The sequence below is a fragment of the Tinamus guttatus genome, unplaced genomic scaffold (assembly GCF_059628265.1).
Source record: "Tinamus guttatus ecotype Peru unplaced genomic scaffold, ASM5962826v1 Tinamus_guttatus_pri_ptg000595l, whole genome shotgun sequence".
Taxonomy (NCBI): domain Eukaryota; kingdom Metazoa; phylum Chordata; class Aves; order Tinamiformes; family Tinamidae; genus Tinamus; species Tinamus guttatus.
The window spans coordinates 282,789-304,502 of record NW_028289129.1 but is presented as its reverse complement, the minus strand read 5'-3'; the positions used below and the strand labels follow the sequence as shown (position 1 = coordinate 304,502).

Below are 21,714 nucleotides of genomic sequence, written 5' to 3'. Positions count from 1 at the left end.
CTCCTCTTTGGCCCAGCTATCAAAACATTCAGCTAGGGCTGAAAGACAATTTTGTGAGATGATTTGACATCCCAAATCAAACACTCTTTCTCTCAATACTGTTTGCATACTCCTATTCCAAGATTAGAGCTTGGCTCAGCAAGCAAAGCACTAGCTCAGTTATACTATTCAACATAAGCTGCCACCTCAAGGCTATGAAAAGAACTTCAGCAACATGCCCACACTATCAATGTGGACATTCCCAAACCAGCTGCATGCAAACACAGTAAGGTTTTTTCAGCCATGACCGAATGAACCACCTAAAATAGAAAACAACACAGTTTAATCAACTTGAACACAATGCTGCCCTGGGCTTGAGCTGTAGAAGGCAGCAAACTGAGAAGCCCTGCCAGCATGCATTGTAGTCCATTATATTCAACTGAAGTATCTTACTTGTGAAGTCAGACTCTTAAATTAAATGCAAAAAGCTAGAGCTATACTGTAAAAGATCCTCCCCTTCCAATAATGACACCTTCTGTTTCAGAAGGACTCTGAAGGAGCACACAAAAGAAAGAAATCAATAAGAAAAGAATATTGCTCACCTCAGTCATACCATACAATGCCTGATTTGCAGTATCTTTTAGACAGTCATTTGCTTATCACTAACTTCCTCTTTCAGGCTTTAGGAAAGACTCAAATTTCTACAATTAAAAAAAAAAAGTTCATACATACCCCCCTGCTGATTCAGACTCTGCATTTCCCTTTCTCTGCGATCTAGCTCAGCTGCTTTTCTTTCTAGTTCTTCTTGGCGCTTTAGCAGTTCTGCCTGGGCCAAGGCATGCTCCTGTATAAAACAGGTATTGTTAGATTTGCTAAAAAACAAAATAAATATTCTGAGTCTCTGTAATTATGCATCTCCAGTGATGATGGAAGTGACCTAATATTTCATGAACTAATAACAGGTTACCTAAAAACAATATTCTTTTCCCCAAATCATTAAGTAATGCTTTTTTTTAATAAAAGACAGAGTTCCAGAAGAGTGTTTATGTAATTATAACTAGAAGGAACCTACCGCCCTAAAATTACAGACAAACCTTTGCAATTTGTGTGTAAGCAGGTGGTTCTTCTGTTGGTTTCATTATTGCCGGCTGAGTACTGGGTACAGTAGGCATTTTCACATTTCCTGGAGGAGGCTTAAAAAAAAAAAGAAAAAAAAAAGACAGTTATTATAAGGAAAGAGTTTCTATTAAGCACTTTTTTCACAATTCTGTAAGAACTATGTTTTAAAGAAGCATTACAGATAAACTGAAAATCTGATACACTGTTTGCAGTATTTATAATTTAGGAAAAAGAAGGTATTCTACATTTTTTTTTAATAAAGATCTATTTGCCATATACACAGATGGCATTTCATGAATCAGAACAACCTAATTTTATTCAGACATATAAGGATAGCTACTATTTATGGGAATTGCAGGATTTAATAGCAATGTGCTCACATGATAATATCAACTATTAGGAACACCTTCTAGAGTTTTCCAGTTAACACAGGTTTGTATACTTTAGCTAGAGAAACAATGTACCTTACTAAATTCAAATCCAGCACCCATAATCTAATGCTTAACAGTATTTACTGTAATATCTAGTTTCAAGCACCACAGGCAATTCTGTGTCTTGTTCATTACCTATGAGAACACAGCCTCTAAAAAGTTTTTATTACCTCCTGATCTTTCCAGGGATTGTTTTAATCCTCTCCTGCTTATTTCTATGATTTCCATCTCCTCTGTATTTCTTTATCATATCTCCATCATTTCCTTATCAAACCAAGGAAATAGTTGCTGCATAAATTTAAAGTTGTCAGCTGAGCTTTACCAGAGCAGACCAGATCAGTCTTGCTATGATCTTATTTTATTCTTAAATAGGCTCAGAGAAAACATACAATTCACATCTTTCTCTGTATAGCACAGTGTTTACGACATGATTTCCCTGTTCTGCGAGCTCGTACAACAGGGGACAACCCGTGCCTAACAAGGCTGAAATCAAGAATGAAAATATGGGGGGAGGTGTGATGTTTTCAACCTAAGAATCATAGAATGATAGAACGCTTAAGGTTGGAAGGGACCTCTAGAGGTCATCTAGTCCAACCCCCCTGCACACGCAGGGTCACCTAGAGCACGTGGCACAGGACTGCGTCCAAGCGGGTTTGGAAGATCTCCAGAGAAGGAGACTCCACAACCTCTCTGGGCAGCCTGTTCCAGTGCTCTGTCACCCTCACTGTAAAGAAATTTTTGCTTAAATTCCTGTGGAATTTTTGATGCTTTAGTTTCTAGCCATTTCCTCTAGTTCTGTCAGTGGCCACCATTGAAAAGAGGCCAGCACCATCCTCCTCACTGCCTCCCTTGAGGTACTTATATATATTGATCATGTTTCCTCTCAGGAGGCACCTCAAAGCACAGCAGGAATCATAACTAAATACCACTGACTTGGCAAATAACCTGGCCCAGCTTACTTGCATCTGTTCCAATCATTTTTGCACACACAAATGAAATTTTCTGAGGCCGAAACATCACACCTTAGGAAACTACACCTATACATAACACTGCAATGTATCTCAACAACAGTGGCTATTTCCAGCATTTCAGAACTACCTTGACACCTTATATATCAACTTTGAATACTGAGATATCAGAAAGGTTTCATCCCTTAGAAAGGCTCAGTGATTTATTCTTTTCATCTTATGATTACCAAGTGTTCTGGGATGAAAATAGGTTAACTTGATTAGTTACTACTGCTGTTTTTTACAGTACAACCTTCTAAAGTAAGAAAGAAAAATTGTCATGAGAACTGCTAAAAAGCTAGACAACCACAAGATACCGACATAAGATACTTCAGACTGGCATCAAAATACCAATCCTGAGCAGAAACTCTATGGCTCATGCACTGTAGGCCAGAGCAATGCTACCAAAGCAACAAAGGGCTTTACTGTAGGTGACGGGACAGTCGGTTTGAAAGCAGTGTCGAGAAGCAGCTGGCTGCTAGGCTAATAGGCAACACTGTCTACAGTCCCCAGAAAGATGCCAGGAGCCCTTCACAGATGTCCACAAGAGCGGTTTCGAGATGTCCTGGCAGACAGGAGAAGGTTCAAAACAAAGATTCCAAAGCTAGCTGTCTCTGGAAGGCACTTGGCCCTAACAGCCTGCAGCGCTGCTAATGACTGGAACATGCATGCATGGAACAGACTTCCTGACTGTTCAGTCAACACACCGTGCTAGCCAGCGCTGCATACAGACCGTTAGACCTGCTAAAAGGTCCACTGCTTGAGCATGCAAAGAGGAGTGCCTGCTCCCTTGAGGAGGCAATACTAGCACAGCAGGTGCAGCAAGGGAATGGTAAGAAAGCCACAGGTCAGGGGACGAAATCACCCTAGCTGCTAAGAAAAGATGCTAAGGCCCAGGAACTGCTTGAGCACAGCCCATAGTGCAGCCTGAGACTTTGAGGCCCCTCCATCCCAGGCGAATGGAGACAGCTGCTGCTTTCCCATGTGCTGGTTCAGATAGCAGCAGCGCAGGGCATGTAGCCCAGGGAGACACACACATGCAAGGCCACAGAGTTCACCAACAGCACTAGCTGCATCCCAAGAATGAGTGGTGGGAGAGCTCAGGTCTTCATTACTGTCTCTGTTACTACTTGTCTTTTGCTTCTCTGATTTCGTTCACCATTCTCCCAGTTAGTCAGTATTCCCTTTGAACCAAAATGCAATGGAGATTTGCAACTGACAATTTTAAGGAAACTGCATCCATAGGTTAAACATATCTCCTTCTTCTCCCCACATATCCGCTACCTCCTATCTCCTATCTTTTCTGAAGCAAGTATGACAGTGTATGAGACCAACTGAGGTACGTTCTAACTCACTCAGAATTTCCTCATTGTAGCTTCCTTAGCACCCAGCAGAACACCATTAAGTGCTGGCAGTATATTGCCTTTCTAGAGTCTGTTCTATTGAGGATCCTGTTTTGAGACGTTTACACTACTTTATCTCTCATTTCATTTATCTTTTTGCTGCAGCCTTATCTTCTCTTAGGACTCTTAGAAGAGGCTCACCTATTGACCCTAAAGCGGGCAGAAGCTTCCTTCCTCCAGAGGATGAACTTTTCCAACTTGCTCTGTAAGTTGCTCCTCAAAGCTTTTTAACTTCCCAAAGCTTAAGCCCTTCCATTTTCTCCGGGAATAGCTTCTAGTTTTCTAGTTTTACTCCAATAACATACAAAACACTGACATTTTAATGAATGGCAGCAGAAGGCCAGCATGCTTAGCCCTTCTTTGAGGGCTCTGCGGCATTTACCAAGACTCTACTGCAGTATTTAGATGGAAACAAAATCCATTAAGCATTTCCTTTTGAGCTACACTAGATATGGCTAGACCATTCACGAACATGACCTTGCTCACTTACTCAAAAATCATTTGCCACAATTGGAGGACAGTGCAAGAAAAAAAAAGTACATTGCTTGTGAAGATGACAGTGCATAAGGAAAGCTGCAGAAAAGAATATGCACCTGCTCCAACATTTGTTATGTCACTGGTTATTGTATCAGAACGTCTGCTAGGGCCGCAGAAGTTACGAGTGAAATCCCAACAAAAGTTGTATTCCAGTCATTGTCTCCATAGGCTACAGTTTGCTAATGAAGAAATACTTCTGTACTACAGTAACTACAATAAAAGCCATGTATGTTTCTGTACACTGTATTTTCACAGTTACTTATTCCAGCTTTGTGCACACAGTACAAAAATGTAACTCTAAAAGCAGAAATTAGACATTGCTTTAATGTGTTGATTCATCAGTTTACTAGGCAAAGATAAAAATCCAACACAAATCTATATAAGATATTTTATGATACATCAGGAACATAATGAAGAAAACTGCCTAAAATACAGGCATGTTGGCACTAAGCCATTGATCAATTTTTTCACTTCAGCCTTAATCGAAATTGAAAGGTACCGGAGGAAAAATCCCACAACTTGCTAAAAATGAAAAATAAAAGTATCTGCCTTTGAAAATAATTTATCTACAAGACAGAAATGGCTATACCATTCCCAAACTTTCCAAGAAGCAAGTACCACCTTGTTTGATTTCTCTTCAGTGTGTCTTCAAGCTATGCATGATACAGCACAGCTGCAGACCTGCATACTTCAATAAAAAAAGCAGCTGACAAGATTGTTTATTACTATTCTTACATAAATAGTAAGGAAAGGGTAAGGGAAAACAACAAATAGCAGATTATCTGTGATATTTCGTTAGAAATCAGCTACTCCTTTCATAAAACTGCAAATAATTTACTTCGGCCTGTAAATATTTCTCAATATTAAGTGATCTCTGGAGAAACAGTTCAGTAAAATGCATGCAAAGATCAAGCAAATAAGAACTAGGAAGAATGGAAGCTGTGCACCTCCAACCTTAAAACATTTTTAAAGGGTATTCATAAGCATTACATCACACACAAAACACCCTCAATAAAAAGATTTTAAAAAATCATTTATTAGCTAGCAGACAAGTAAGTATGGCAGACAAATGTTCATACTTTTATTAAAACGGCAATAGAGAGCAAAATTTCATGTGCCAATTTGCACAATTATCCCACATCAATTTCCAAACATACAAAAAGCACAGATTTCATCTTACTGACATCACTGAAGCCAGCCTTATAAAGAATTTGGCTGATTTTAAGAAAAGATCTAAAGCAATTCTAATTAAAATCTTTACTGGCACATTAGCCAGCAGTAGGTTCTTTACAGTCTGAAATGGTGAAATACTTGCAAGCTGTTGGATCAAGAGTTACCTAAAATGGCTTAAATTATGTTGCTCAATATGCAAGAAGTCTGAAATGAGAGGCCTTAAAGACTTTTGTTAAAGAAAGTTGGCAGAGAAAAAGCGTTTTATACTTACTATGTACAGGTTGTGTATTTAAGCTCCATTGGGGAAGCACTATTACCAAGCAATCAGGCTAGACCTACAGTCACAGAAGGAGCTGATTTGCTATTTCAAACCAAAAAGCAAACAACTAAGGTTCTGCAGTCATCTCAAATATTGTCTGCACAAGAGGTGTTAATGGGAGATACATACTTGATCTTGAAAGCAACTGAAAACCCCAACCTGACAAACCAGGTAAACAGAAAAATGATTGAGAAGTAACAAGCAGTTTAAGGCCACTAGTGTTCATAGTTCATATAGTGTTCAATGTTCATAGTATTCAATAAGCAGAACATATCATGTTATTTTGATTTTTGTCAGTAATTCCTAAGAATAAAAAGAGGCAGCTCTGAAAAACCAGTGAATCTGGCATTGCCTGTTAACTTCTTTAAACTTAACTAATACCTTGTGTTAGAGGCAAAAAAAAAGCAATTGAATTTAATCAAAAGGACTTTTTAAGCATAGAAATCAGCTATGCGTTTCACCTTTGACATTTAAAGAATGCTAAGGCATAAATGTTGACTATCTGTGTCCAAATAAAAACAGGAACTTCAACTGCTCATTTTACTTCAGTGCCAACAGTAAAGTTAAGAGCTCACGGAAAGTGAGCCACTTATTCCTTACTTAGTGGAAGCATTGGGCTAAGCAAAGGAAAGAAACAAACAAGAGCGGCTATATCAAAACTGAATTTATTTGCAAGCCAAATATATCCCATTCTCAAAGTTTTCTTTGAAGGTAAACATAGCAAAAGTCAGTCAAGTAATGTGGATTTGCTTCTTACTTGATTTCAAAATTTCAACAGCAATCATAAAAAAAATAGCTGCAAGCTGCCTAAGAACCAAAACAGCCACAAAGTGAGGAAGAAAAAACTCCACCTCAGTATCAAGATCTGAAGTGAGGGAATTCTCTTAAGTTTCTTCTGCTGATCAGAGGCTCAGAAAGCAGAGATGAAAGTTCCTTGCCCCAAGATTTACCTCAGAATGGCTCTTTTAAGAATTCATGCCAGAGCATTCCAACTACCACCAGGCCTTCTGCATTCTCAGAAACAGATAGGACAGTCTTGTCAGGTGGCTTCAGGACAGCAGGTCAAACCTCTTCCTTAAACTCTGCAGTCTATCTATACTTCTGGAAAATTTTGGTCTCCCATTATAAGTAGTAAAGATGGAAAACAAGACTTGAACAGTACTTCTTACCTCAGGGTAAGAACATTTTTAAAGTCATATTTACAGGAGCTGCCTGGCCCATTCAAGTATCACACAAAAGCAGACAAGTTCTCTCCAATATGTGATAACAGCTTAAATATAAGCTGTTGGGAAAAGGAGGATGCTGCTGCTTTTATTATATAGGATTAGCTTCGCAATCACAACACACAGCAAATTCTAACTGGATGTTAAGATTGGGAGGGGGGAAAAAAAATACACACTCTAAAAGCTGTCAAACATGCAAAGAAGTTGCCCAAGAAGGTTAGGGATTCCCTTGACCTTCATCCTTGCACATATTCAAAACTCATCTGGACAAGACACTGAGCAGCCTTATATAGTTGGACCCATTTTGAACACGGAGAGAAAAACATGATTTCTGGAGGTCCCTTCCAAGCTCCAAGTTGGCAATTTTATTTTTTTTATACCTATCTCAATGCCATTTCTTACCTAGCTCAAAGCTTATAATTTGGGCACAGCATAGAGGGATCGAAGCTTTTAACAACCCTAATAGGAATGAAGAGTAATGAGAAAGATGACTGGTCAGCAATTCTACCTTTTACAAGAATGCAGTTCTAACACCAGGTGTTCAGACTTGCCTTGGGAGCACTGCCCTGTCCTCTGTAGGCCTCACTCGTTAAGAGTTACCGCACACATTGGGTCACAGGAACCCAGTTTAATGTTTTTTACAGAGACCTAACTTCAAAGGCCAATGTTTGGCACTCTCAGATTGACTTCTAGAAGGTATGCTGAAATTCTACCTGCCTTAGAATAGAGCACCTTTCTTGTCTCTTTCCCCAAAATGGTACTATCTGGATTGTCCTTTTTATTTCACATCTTACTGTCACAGCTACACTGGGCGAAGACGCAAATTTACATTACTACTTCTGATGTTGGCTGGAAATCGATTGTCAAAATAAGTTCTTTTGAATAGCTTCCCTGCCATGAAGCTGAAATATTTCATTAACTTTGAAAAGTACCTTGGCGTCAGAAGTAGTAATAAAAAAGATTAAGAGAAGCAAGGTGCAGCAGATATTTTTTTCTGTTCCATCTTCATTGTGTTCAGATGTAAGACATAAGAAGGGGAACTGTCCGAAAATTTATGAAAAAAGTCAGCTAAGGGGCATGCTTCCAAAAGATACACAACAACACACTATGTATGATTTTTTTTTGAAATCTATAACACACTCAGATTGAAAGATCACGCTATCTATTTTACTGCATCCATATGTATACAGACACACACACAGAGAGGGGTCAGGGCAGGAGTTCAACACGCATTAGCAGAGGCTCTAGGAGCAAGAAGAAACTGCAAGCGCCCTTTAGCAGTGATTCCATTGAATGATTAAGTAGCAACACTAATTCTCTAATCTCATCTGGTCCTTGTTGATTTCAGTAACATGACAAAAAAAGCAAAGTCCATGGTGACTGTTAGCACTAGAGACAAAACTGCTGAAAATGCAGGCAAAGAGATCTGACATTCATACCATTTATTAAAAATTATGTTTGGTTTTATAACCAAAAACAACAGAAGCTTTTAAGTTTGATAAGCCAGGAAACCAAGATTCCTGATTTCACATTAGATATCAAACTGGGGACAGTTGAGACTTAGAACTTGTTATGCCCATGTTTTCTTCATTACATCTTATGCATTGGTTATTTTTCCACTGAAATTCCTACTAGAGATGTGAAGGATGAAAGTTACATATTAATAGAGAAAAGCCAAAGTAAGCATTTATTTTTCTGTCCTACCATTTCTTCTTTGCTTATCAGGATAGGTGTCATCTTCCTTAACGAAAGAAACACCTCGGCTATGAAAACCAGAATCAACATTCAGAGTTTTAAGTCAGTTTCTCACAGAGGAAACCATCCTGCCTGGATTTGCAATAAAGAAATATTTGTACTGCCCAGTATGTTTTATGAACTTGAATTTTTGGGAAAGAGGACAAAGGCAGAACAAGATTAATGCTATAGATCATCAATCACATTCCCATTTTATCATTTGTAACATAAACCAAAAAAAAAAGGATTTTTGATCAAAAATGAGATTAACTTCAACTATCTGTTATTTACAGTGAAACACACCCATTAAGAGTTAAGCCATAGTGATATAAGAAGCAAAACAACTGCATTTCTCAGTTTCAATTTATAACTTTTAGAATAGCACAGCCACTAGTCATGCATGGGCTGTAAAACGCAGTAAAATTCCCACTCCAAGTAGCACTTCTGTAAGTGAACTAAAGTGTAATGGGAACCAAAAGCAAGACAAAGTGTGCCACATTCACACATGCTGTAAAGTAAGGACAAAGTTTAAGAAAGTGTAAAGGGCAGAAATCTGATTAAAAAAAAAGGCAAAAATGAAACTCTGCTTTGTTCTCTTTCAGGGAGTCACTCTTCCTTGAGAGTTCAAAGCTCACTTAAGTCAGATCTACCCAGGAAATCCTCCACATACTTGTGGGACTATCCTTAAAGATCTTTCATCAACTCTAGCTTGTACTTGCAGATTTTTAAGCTCTGTGAACAGTCCCCATAAATCTTACCTAGAGAGGTTAAAAGCATGCTTAAGAAATAAATATGCTTACTGTTCTTGAATCAGAAAAAGGATTGTACTCATCTAATCCCGGAGGAACATTTCTTGTCACTTGTGTTACTGAGGGATCCTAGAAAAGAAAACGGATTGTAAATATACATGCACACAAAAAGCACGGAGTCTCACCTGCATCACCAATATCACATAAAACTCAATTATTTCAATGTAAAAAAGGGGGTTTTGCACTTTAAAAAGCCAGTAAATATCTGTTTTTCCTTCTCTGTCCCCTAAATGACATCATTCCACTCTGAGCTTCTTACAAACCTAGATTAACACAGTCTAAAGAGAAACTCCATCTGTCATACAGCCGATTTACAAAAGCTCTCAATAGAAAGGGAAGAAAACCCTACTCTGCTATTTAGGCTTCCGGACACCACAGCTATATACCAAATGGAGTATAACAGAAAGAGCTTTAACTTTGCATTTTCTGTACCGAAAACTACTTCCCAAACCTTCAATAAAAGTAGAAGCATTTCAGGAACGGAAAAAAGAAAAAGCTTTTCAGAAAAAAGCATCTCTTGGTTTAGCTTTTGCCTGAACTATCCACAGAAGAAAATGGCATTGTTTTTCTCCAAGGAAATACACAGCAAGGAAGATTGCTTAAGGTTCAGCTGAGAAAGTGGCTTCAGGAATAACATATCTGCCTACGTTACAGGTTGGTAGGCTTCGTTCTATAGGACAACAGAATTACCCATGATAGACAAGTTTAACTTAGTATCAATAAAAATTGTATACATTCCATGTAATGACAGCTTCTACAAGATATTTTGTGATCTAACTGTTTCAGGTCTTCAGAATGTAAGAATAAGAGGAAGATTTTTTAAAAAATTATTATTCAATAATTACATTTAAACAAATATACAAAAGAAATGTGCATATTTTAAACAGATTAAAAGGATATAAATAAATAGTAGATTTGTATCTCTGCCAAGTAGTTATAGTTTAGCTTCAACAGTCACTTCAAAGTTAGGTAACAAAATGCAATAATAAAAACTGGGAAAAAAAAAAGATCAGTATTCACATATATCTATAATTCTTAGGAAGACGGAAAAAGTCCTCAGAAAGAAACATTAATTTTAATTTTTTAAAGTAGTTATCATAAATGCATATTAAAGCTGTATGGGTTAAATACATCTATAAATCTATTACAGCATTAATTTAGTCTTGAAAGCAATAACCTACTATATAAATACATAAATAAGTCAAAAAAAGATTTTTAAATATTCAACACAAGATGCTTCGTAACTCAATACCCAATCGTGGAAAGCTAGGTGAGTGGCCTATATTTCAATTTATTCTGATGTTTTAAGGACAATGCAAGGTAGCAGAGCAAAAACATGCTAGCATTGGCTTCAGCCACTTGGTATGGCACGCCTTGCACAAACACCCTCAAATCATGGCTGCCTCCACATGATTATCAGCCAAGAGTTTCCAGGTTATTTTCTCAAGATAGTGATTTTAACAGACAGAAAATCCTTTGTAAGTCACAATCTATTAAGACAGTATTTAATGAGAAAATGCATAAATGTCGCAATGCTTCCTGTCACTGAATGTGCCACTCCTCATATCAACAGGTGCCAGTGTTGCGATATTAACAAGCAACTTGTCAGAATAAAAACAAATGGAAGGCATTCTATGGACTGCAATCTGGCACTAGATCAGAAGATTACTTAATTGTTGATTTGAGTCCTTCAAACAGTAATTCTTTTCCTACTCCTTAAACAACCACACAGGAACATGCAACTAAATCAACACTAAAATTAAAAAAAAAAAGAGTTGCCAGCTATTTGCCAGCTATTTACCCTTTGCAATAAAACCAGGTACACTGTGCATGAATATGAACAGAAAGGGGAGGAGAAAAAAAGAGAAGGAACTAGAGGAAAAAAGTGTGCCAAAAGAGTGCTGACAGTGTGTTCATATCTGCTTCTCTGTTAGTTTTTCATACAAGGTCCTGAAGAATCAAAAGTGAGAGCAAAAAACTTTGCAGAAGAGGAAACTGCAACCAAAGCTTCCTTACTCAGCCACGAAGACTAAGATTGGGCAGCACCCTATCTAAGATCAGAAAATTCCATCCAGAACACAAGGGCAAACTTTACACCGACTTGTAAAGCTAGCTGGAGACTCAGTACATAAATCACTAACTTGAACCAAAGAAGTCTTCCAAGTAGATGAATCTAAAGTACATTATATGTTCCTCAGTCTTCTAGATCTGGAGATTTCAGTCTTCAAACCTGTGTTTCAGTCCACTGTCTGAGAAATACTTGCATCTAAATAATCATTTCTGATAACTACTATATATCGTTTATGGCACAGAAGACAAAAGCAAAGCAATAAACTTACCCAGAACATAGACCTACCTTAAAGAAAACGACTACATGCCTACACACAATAAAGTTATTGAAGTGCAGACACATACGAAACTCACCACCCAACAGCCACATGGCAAAAAAGGAAGTCTACATAATTACAACTCAAATAGTACTTAGTACTTCAAGGCGATTTGGTTGCTTAGATTTCTGTGCTTGTTCAGTATCTGATAGCCCGATTCTGACCATGAGGGACAAAAAAAAAAAAAAAAGCAACTGTTTGAATAATCGGTACTGGACAGACTAATAAGACAGTCACTGTACAGCAGCACGTTTCCAAAATGCAGGAACAAATGATTAAGTCAATTCAGAAACACAGTCTACACAGACAATTATACAATAATAGATATCCAATGAAAGAAGAACTTTCTTTGTGACGTGTTTTAAAGAAGGGAGAAAGTTTCATAGATATTTCTCTTGGTTCACCTAAGCAAGCTATTTCACCAATGGTTTAAGAATACGTTATATGTTTAAATACACAGAGTGATTACAGCAAGAAGACCTCCAATCACAACTTCATCCCCCTTTTTAATTAGGGATTGTTGTTATCACTGTAGTTCTGCCAAATTCTATTATTTCTTCCCAACTTGTTATTTGTTGTTCGCTAATATACCAGTCACTGAGATTTTTTTTCTAAGGGCATTTGTATCTCTGTATGAGAAAAGTTTTATTTTCTAGAAGGAAGAATTACTACAGGAAGAACTGCAAGAACTACTACAGTTGCATTAAAATACTCAAATTGGGCCCCAGGATGCCAAGTTGCATTTGAGTTCTCTTCTCAGAAAACCTAAATTAGAGAGTCTAAGCTTCAGCATAAGCCCATGGCCTGATTACTTCCAGAAGCTGGAAGACCTGAAGAGAAATAAATCCAAGATTACAGGGGAAAAAAATAGCTAGACAAGCTCAAGTCTGGAGTTTCAATCTCTCTCATATTCATTCACTGAGATCTTCTGCAATACAGGTGAAGAGCCTAACCACTTAGCCTCAAAAAAAAAAAAAAAAAAAAAAAAAAAAAAAAAAAAAAGCTCCATAGTCTGAATGTCCTCTTGGAGGCTCTGGGACTTTGAACTGTCCTGAACATCTACAGCACAGTGAATAGCTGATACCAAGATGAGTTGCACTTTGTATTTTTGACAGTACTTGGAACACTTAAAAATTGGACCTGTCATGCTAAAGAATATCCGAAATGATTGTGCATGTTTTACCTTATGCTCTTGGCATCTCATTTAAAAAAAAAAAAAAAAAAAGTGAATGCCAAGTCATTTAACTATAGTGCAAAAAAAAAAAAAGAGCTCTTATACTTAATGCTGCAGAAATTAATCAGGAGTTGAATAATGAACAACTACGTGGTATCACACACTCAAAGAAAGGAGGAAAAAAAGTCATTTAATAGATGTCCTTGAAAGGATGCTATCGAGTTGGCACACCGCACAAAGATTCACATCTTGAGGCAGATAGTGAAAGCTATCCTACTCCATAGGAACAAATATATCCAGTTAGGCATAACTTCTTTTTCTCCATGTTCCATCTTCTATCTATATAGCAAACGAAGTTAAATGTCTTATTTTCTAGTTCCTTTTGTTTACTAAGAGCAAGAAACAGAAAAAAAAACTGAAGTTTCTATATATGATAGCCCACACAACAGTATAAAACAGGAATACAGTTGAAGGCACCAAACATGCAAGGCCTTCAACCATTTGAGCCACATTACAAAAATAAAGCTGTTACTTTCTGCAACAGACTTCAAATATCCGATGTCCGCCACAGAATGGGGTAACTGCAGAATGCCCAATTCAATCTGTGATAGAGAAGGCTGTGTCCTTTGTCTTGGAGGATCAGTACTTCTACCCAGAATGAACCTGCCTTAGTACTAGCACCTTGCCACAATCTTTTTTCCTCACCACTCTGTCAGTCCCAGATTTCCAATCCTATTAATTCCCCAACTCCTTGTTCCTTCTTTCCAACTGGCATTTCCATCTGCAGCCTTACCTACCCCATGTTCCCCACAATTCAGTCTCTCAAGTTAGTGGTCTCTGAATTTATGAATTATCAGCCTCATCAATCAGTGAGTAGAATTTTAAGAGTAGATCACCATTCACACCCAGATATGCTACTTAGTAGTTCAAGGAAGTCATAAGTGCAGTTAAGCAACCATTTCAGATCATATTTTCAAGATCTAAATGATTTTGAAAGACAGGTTATCAACAAATCACAACTTAACTGTTTCCATCAAACAGCTCCTCTTTTCTGCACCATGTACTATCCCTCCCCTTGATATTAGCCTCAAAAGAAAAGACTAGGATCACATTCTTTTAAGAGTCAGGTACAAGCGTTTAAGAATGGAAAATGTAGTCACACACACACAAAACATGAAGAGGAACACACATCTCCCCCAGTACCCCAAAAAAATCAAGGGGCATGTGACTGAAATGGAACTGTCTGTTCTAGGCAAGCTTTAAAAAAAAAAAAAAAAGGAATATCTCTGTTGTCTAGGAGACCAAAGCTAATCATCAGCTACCATGTTTTGTTAATACAGAACAAATTACAAAATTAAAGATGGAAGAACTAGATACATCTGTAATGATTCTTTGTATTAGTGTTCCTGGGAATAGGTCCAGCATTCTTTTAGAGTTAAGACGCTTTGCTAGCATAGATAACATTCTGAACTAACCCAGTAAGTTCATTTTTCACTGTAATTTAAATTGCTATGAAGTTAGTCAGTGAAGAAAGAGTAGTAGTCAGTGAAGAAAGAATAGAGAGGTAGGAACCCTCTCCGTCTAGCTTTGAGGCATATATATTCTTGTACCAAAAAAAAAACAAGGCATGCATTTTATACAGCAAAAAAAAAACAAGGATACATGCATAGAACACTTACTAGGAAAAGGAGAACAAAGGTAACTAAAAAGACAGTACAATAAGGTATATTTTAAACACTGGTTGAAAGAAAGAAATAACATCAACAGAACACTTTCAAAAACTTGGATCTTACCAGAAGCACTATATCTGACAAGAATATAGCAATCATGTTTACAAAAATAGGTAAAACTGGAATGCTGCATTTAAAATTGTCAGCTAACTTAGAAAAAGATGTTTACATTGGATTCACTGACCAGCACCAAGTAAAGTATTTGAGTAAACTGAAAAGTATGCTTGGTTAATATCAGGGAAAAAGAGAGAGAGAAATACACTGTGAACATAAAAGTTGTTTCTAAAGAATAGGAGGGTTCTTTTTTTCAAAGTAAATAAAGTCAGAACAAGAAATAATAGAGAACAAATTATCACTCCATAAGACTCCTTAAGAACAGCTGAGGGAATCAGAGAAAGCTTCATTCCAGCTTTCATTTAGTTTATCTGTGAATGACCCCTTAACCACTGGGATAGTTTCAATCCAAGACGAGAAAATAGTTGCTCACAAAAGTCTCTGGATGAAGCTCCTCTATTTTTTTTTCCAATAAAGTATTAAATGTGCGAGCAAGTTTACAATGGACACAAAAAAAGTTTCTTGATTAAAAATGGGCATGTAGAGAATATTACCAACCAGCAAGTCATTATATCAATCCTATCATCCACTCTAAGATCAGACATTGGCTCCCTTCAGCATTGCCAGCATACAATTTGATTTTTGCTTCAAGATCACAAGTACCTCCTAATTATTTTAAGTCATTGACATCAATCAGAGCTTTACTGTCAGCACCCTCAGCATTTACTGTTAAATAATAACCTTCACCTAGCTATGCATTTTTCCCTGTTGCTTTTTTTGGGTTGGGAAAGAAGGAAGTTCCCTGAGAACAGATGTGCTGCATTTATCTGACCCTCCGAACTACTACTGGTGCTCAGCATTGATGGTACACATTCAAAACACCTGACTACATACAGACTAGGAGCGCAGACTACAGAGCTGAAGTCCACCAGAACTGAATCCAGAGGGTGGGTCTACGCCCAAGAGTGGACTTAGATTTGAGTTCATGATTCCCACCTTAACCGAGAAGGATTTCTACTACTTCTACTGGCAGTTTCAGTACTTCACTCTGAAGCATTAGAACCCTTTTAGTTTCTAGTCTCCTGTTATGACTGATGAGTTACACCCATCTGCATGCACAGTACTAAGTTCCAGTTTAGGTCTTGCCTTTCTCTGGAATATTTTCCCAATCAATCTTCCCCAGAACCTTCGCTTTACTACATTCAAAGCAAATCTCTTTGCATCTCAAGATAAACTCTCCATTGATTGTCACAAACTTATCTCTCCCCATTTCATTTCACATTAGCCTTTTCCAAGGGTGAAAAATACCGATTTTCAATATACACATTCTGCACACGTTCTACTGCAAACTTAACAGCAGGGTTTTTTTCCTGTAACTACTTCAAAGATCACACTGATGGCTCCAAACAGCTTAATAAAAAACCACAACAAGCATATCTACAACTGTTTCTCTAAGTTTCAATTTCTTGATCAGAGGGAAAACTGTCCACTGTTCATAAACGAAGAGCCATCCCCTTCCCACAAATGACATTCAAAGAATTTCAACCTAGCATCACCAAAGCCCAATCAGCAAATAGGATGTCACAAAAGCAGCCAACCCATGGTTCCTGTTCCTGGCTGTCAAGTAATTCCTATTACAGACCACACTATCTGACTGGAAGCCAGACCACAGAGGATTCTGAGCTGCTGAATAAACCAAATCCACCATCTCTGAAACCAAATAAAACTTCACAGACAGATGGATGAACTTGTCCTAAAACCCCAAGCAGTCCTGCCTTGCAACAGAGAAGTAGCCCACAGAAAAACATCACCTCTGAGGGAGGAGGAGGCTAGCCATTCTTGTGCAACACTTCCTAACATTTTACTCAAAAATAAAATAAAATACAGTACCTATTAAAATACATCACAGTACCACACCTACAATGCTTATGGGCGTACTGTTGAAAGCAAACTGCCAGGTATGCTAAATCCATATCCCTCCAGTATCATGATGTTTCATGTTAAATTGTGCAAACCTGAGAAACTCAAATTCTGAAGTCACAAAGCAAAACTGATAAAGTCAATATTTTATGTCCTTTACTAATTTAAAAGATAAACAAATTAATTTGGTTTATTTTATAAGCACAGAAAAGAGCTAAGAATAGAGGCATGCAACAAGCTTTCTGGAATATGAAGTGTAACTACTATAGAAATAATTCAAGTAATTAGGGTCCTGAACCTCCAAAAATAATTAAGACTCCTCTCCCTTACTGTAACTTTCACTTCAGGTTCACTTCTACAACAGCTCTGAAAGCGTAAACTGCAAAGACTCTAGAGCCATAGAGGGGAGCAGAGTCACAGACACACTATTTGCTTGAGTGTCAGTCCATCAACTCACACTTCCTGCCAGGCTGGACCGGATACTAATTTGCATTCATGCAAGTTTTGGTATTGCACTTAATCTTAACTGGAATTACTTCTGTAGTAGTCAAGCTCTAATGTATACTTAGTTCTAGCAAGCCAAGCAATCCTGTAACTCTAGGGAAAGCATGTCAGCTGCCTGATCCCATTTTTACATATCCTGAAACATCTTTGTTAACCATAAGACACCTGCATTTTTAACAGCAACATCTTGCAGCTAACCAAGATACCACATGGCCTCTAAAATGTTACTGTACACTTACATTTGAATACTGAACCCCACTCAAAGAAAGCCCTCGCACAGGTAACCTTATAAACATTAGAGGGTTTTCATGATCGTGCCCTTAAATGCTGTAACTCAATGAGATGCATGGCATTCTGTTAACGTTTTTATCACAGTGCTTAATAATTTTTCATTCAAATACAACTGCATCTTACTTTTCAGTTCTACCTTAACTTCTACAGTATCAAACACCTGAACTTGCTCAAGGCTTCAATGAAGTCAAAGGAAGTGACCCAAAAGAACTCAGCATAGAATCCACTTTAAGCATAAATTCCAGTCACTCAGAAATAATTGTTTCATACTTTTAGAAAATTGTAAAAATCCTCAAATGTTTTTAGAGACACAAAGGTCTATGAAATTTACAGCTTTGCTTTAAAACTTAAATAAATAAAACCTGTGGAATCTATAAGAACACTAAAAAAATAAAACTAAAAAGATGAGTTAATTCTTCTCAGTAGTTAATATCACTGCAAAAATAGGAACAAAGAACAAGATACTGTAGTTGAGTTACTATAAAATTACTACAGCGTAAGTGAAATTTATACTGGATGTCAAGGGACTTCAGAACCTTTGTATTTGCATCTTCTCCCAAGATAAAAAGACCGCAAGTTTCCTGTCCTTCACGGGATTAAAGAGATTTAAGCTAATTTCAAGAATATCTTTGTCTGATTATGTAAGATTTTGCACTGGTATAGTTTATTCAAGAACAAATTGTCCGGGCTTTGAGCACAGCTAAACTCCTCCCAGGTGCTCAGAGTTGCCTGGTGATTGCGGGACTGTTAGCTGACCCTGGTTAGTGCCACTGCATCCAATCCTGACCATGACTTAACATACTGGCTTGACCTCAGACCTGCCTCCTTACCATGAACTTGCCTGGTACTCTGGACTCCTGCCTGACCACAGCTACATACACTGGATGTTCTCTGCTCTCCTTGTTTGGGGGCTTTGGGACGGACTGCCTTGCTGTCACTGAGCTCCGAGCTCACTTTCTCTGAAATGGCAGCCTGTGCTTGCAGCTCTGACATAAAAAAGCCAACTGCATGAACTCAAAGAGAACTTCAGTTAGCGAAAAATGTGACAGGCATTCCCTAGACACAGGAATAAAACAGCGTTCATTATTAGTCCAGCTTTCATTTGCAATAACTGAGGTTGCACCAAATGTATATTTCATGATAATGTTGCTACTATTAGTTTCTCAAATTATACAGGAACTATGGTACATTGATGGATTCTCCTCTACACAATTTTGCCATCATCTTTCAGAAGCATTTTAACACTAGCATGTTATCTTTTTTTAAGATTCCTCTTGTCTTTCAAATAAAAACACCTCTTCATCTGGGTGGAACACCCATTCAGAAGACAATTACTTATACAGGAATAATATGACTTCAAAAGCATATCAGACTTTGGATTTATTCTTTCTTATTTTAAAGTACCACATAAAAGCACAGGGGCCAAATAGCCACTACCTCAAAATCAACACTGTTCTATGATCAACCTGAATAAGCATATACTTTAAACAAGAAATCCCATTTTACAGACTAAATTCCTTTAACTCCAGCAGATACCAAAACAGGAACATGATTTAATTTTAGATTTCCAAAAAGAATAACACAAAACAAATCAGATCTTTCATTTTACCTTTATCTTCCAAACAAAATATATTTTGATTCAACATCAAATAAGAATCCCTGTTGATTTTAAAAAAAATAAACAAACACACACACACAAAAATAGTTACAGAAAAACTTGCAGATGGATTACACAAATTTGGGGGAAAAAAAAGGTCTTTAAGGGAAAGCATAATGTCCTCTTACCCTTGGCAACAACTCTTTCACATGAGGCCCTTGCATCTTTTCTGTACCATATTGATCTGCAGATTTACACAAGCACATAGAGTGACTGCATATGTAGAGAAAATAACTAATCTCATCATATATAAAATTAAGTACGGAAAAACAAAAACTCAAAAAAAATTGAATAAGGCTTCAGACAACACGACTTAGATTGCCAGTGTCTATCTGGAATATATTATTTCTTGAAACACACAGACCTAAACTGAAGTTCCGACATGGGTTAAAATCCAATGATTTAAAACTTGTTATGTTAATGAGATGGCCATTGAAATTTAGTCCTTCAAGTAGACATATGGGTGAGTAAACATATGCAAAATTAAATACTGTGCACAATAAAGTAAGGCAGAAATTAACATATATTTGGAAAAGGTGGGGGAAAAAAAAAAGCCTCCTGCTAAGAAAAAGCTTAAAGCTTTCCTAAAATAACAACTGCAAGTAAAACAAACCTGTAGCAATGCTGTTTAGTGGTGGTCTTGAAGTTCTGCAGACCTTTTATCACAATGCATTGCAGATGAGAAGTACAACATGGATTTTGCCTAAATCTACAACTGATGCCTTTTCCTGTGTGGAAATTTGAATAAGCTAAGCAGCGTTTTCACAAAATACCTGTAGTGCAGCTACATCTCCAGCTTAGGTCTCAGAGACCTGGACTCATGAGCAATGCAAAGGCATTTGTACTGACTATACAGTTTCCAAAAACCTTAGCCATTCTGGGTGCTTATACATAAAAAAAAAATGTCATATAATATTCTCATCACTAACATAGAAAGGAGAGGAAAATTTGACACTTTTCTGTTGCTGAAGACATATTCTAGGACAGTAGCACCTTTTTGATATTTTGTGCCAAAACTATTTAAAAGAAGAGCACTCCCACTGGTGCCAAACTTTTGTTGGCATCAAGCTCAACTCCAGCGCGGCTCTTGATCTAGGTCACTGCACTGTGTAAAATATGAAGGAAAAAAAAAAAAAAAAAAAACACAGTGACCAGCTTAAAGGATTTTGCAAAAATTTTATGATGAAAAATAATAAACTAAGGTTATTTAGACTAAAATAATAGTCAAAAATAATAATTTGTGTTTTTAACAGGTACCTTTACGAAAGCATGCTTAAACTGTGACAGTTTAATTTTCAAAGGGCTTAACTACTCCAGCTTAAACTGGTGAGCCAAAGCCCACTAAAATATGAAAATTCTGTGTTTTAAAGGGTCAAAAAAAACACACTCACTAAGACGGTTAAAGCAAGCTGATAGAGAAGTTAGTTAAACTGGACACCAGTAGCAAAGGAAGTACAGATAGAGAGGAAGCATCTGGGGGGGGGGCGCAGCTCATCTTGACAGTTGATGCTGGAATGGTGGGCAATGACAGCAGTTCTCAGCTGTGAACATGACATGAGTCCAAAAACCTAGAAGCCTTAGAAGACAATTTATTATTTTGGAGAGCAGAATTTATGGCCAGCCATTGTTAAGCTGCACACTTAATAAATAATTTAAAGAAGCTGGTAAGCTTGAAGTGGAAGGAGGAAGAAAAAGGGGGGATTCACTGGATTATCTGAGAATAGATTAGTCGGGTACAAGAAAAAAAAAAAGTTGTGGTTATAAGTAAGCGTGCATTCACACAACCTAATTACCGACCAAATTAAGTAGTCTTGCTCTCGGGTTAACACACCTAAACGCCGTTTGTGAATTTTTTGCGAGCGTGGTGAAATAAAACCCAGAAACTCCGCCTCGTGCGACGGCGGGGCCGCCTCAGCGGCCGCCCCAGCCTCACCTTGAAGGGGTTGTTGAGGTCCGGGTCCGCGAAGGGGTTGCTGTCGAAGTCCGACATGGCGCGGCAGACGGGCGCTGCACGGCCAGGCGGCGGCTCTGTGCTAGGCGCCCACACTCAGGCGTGCGGCACGCAGGGAGCAGGCGGCGCCCCCGCCACGGCCCGGCGCCGCCGCTGTCCCCGGCGCCGCCGCTGTCCCCGGCCGCTGCGCCCCGGAGCCCGCCCCCTCCGCCACCGGCAGGTCGCCGAGCGCCAACCTCCCAAAATGGCCGCCCCGGAAGTGACGGAAGCGGCAGGGCAGGGCGCTGCCATGGCCGGGGGCGGGGCGGGCGG

At 38.1% G+C, this 21,714-nt stretch overlaps 1 protein-coding gene across 1 annotated transcript; it reads right to left on the bottom strand.

Moving 5' to 3' along the window:
- Nucleotides 1-711: 711 nt before the first annotated feature.
- On the bottom strand, nt 712-21,515 carry LOC104566989 (secretory carrier-associated membrane protein 1; the record flags this gene model as incomplete). Its single annotated transcript, XM_088534737.1, has 4 exons — nt 21,385-21,515; nt 9,726-9,803; nt 1,074-1,172; nt 712-823 (listed from the first exon to the last, which is right to left on the bottom strand). Coding segments are annotated over exons 1-4 (346 nt in total), but the record flags the coding sequence as incomplete, so codon positions are not given.
- Between the last annotated feature and the right edge of the window lie 199 nt (nt 21,516-21,714).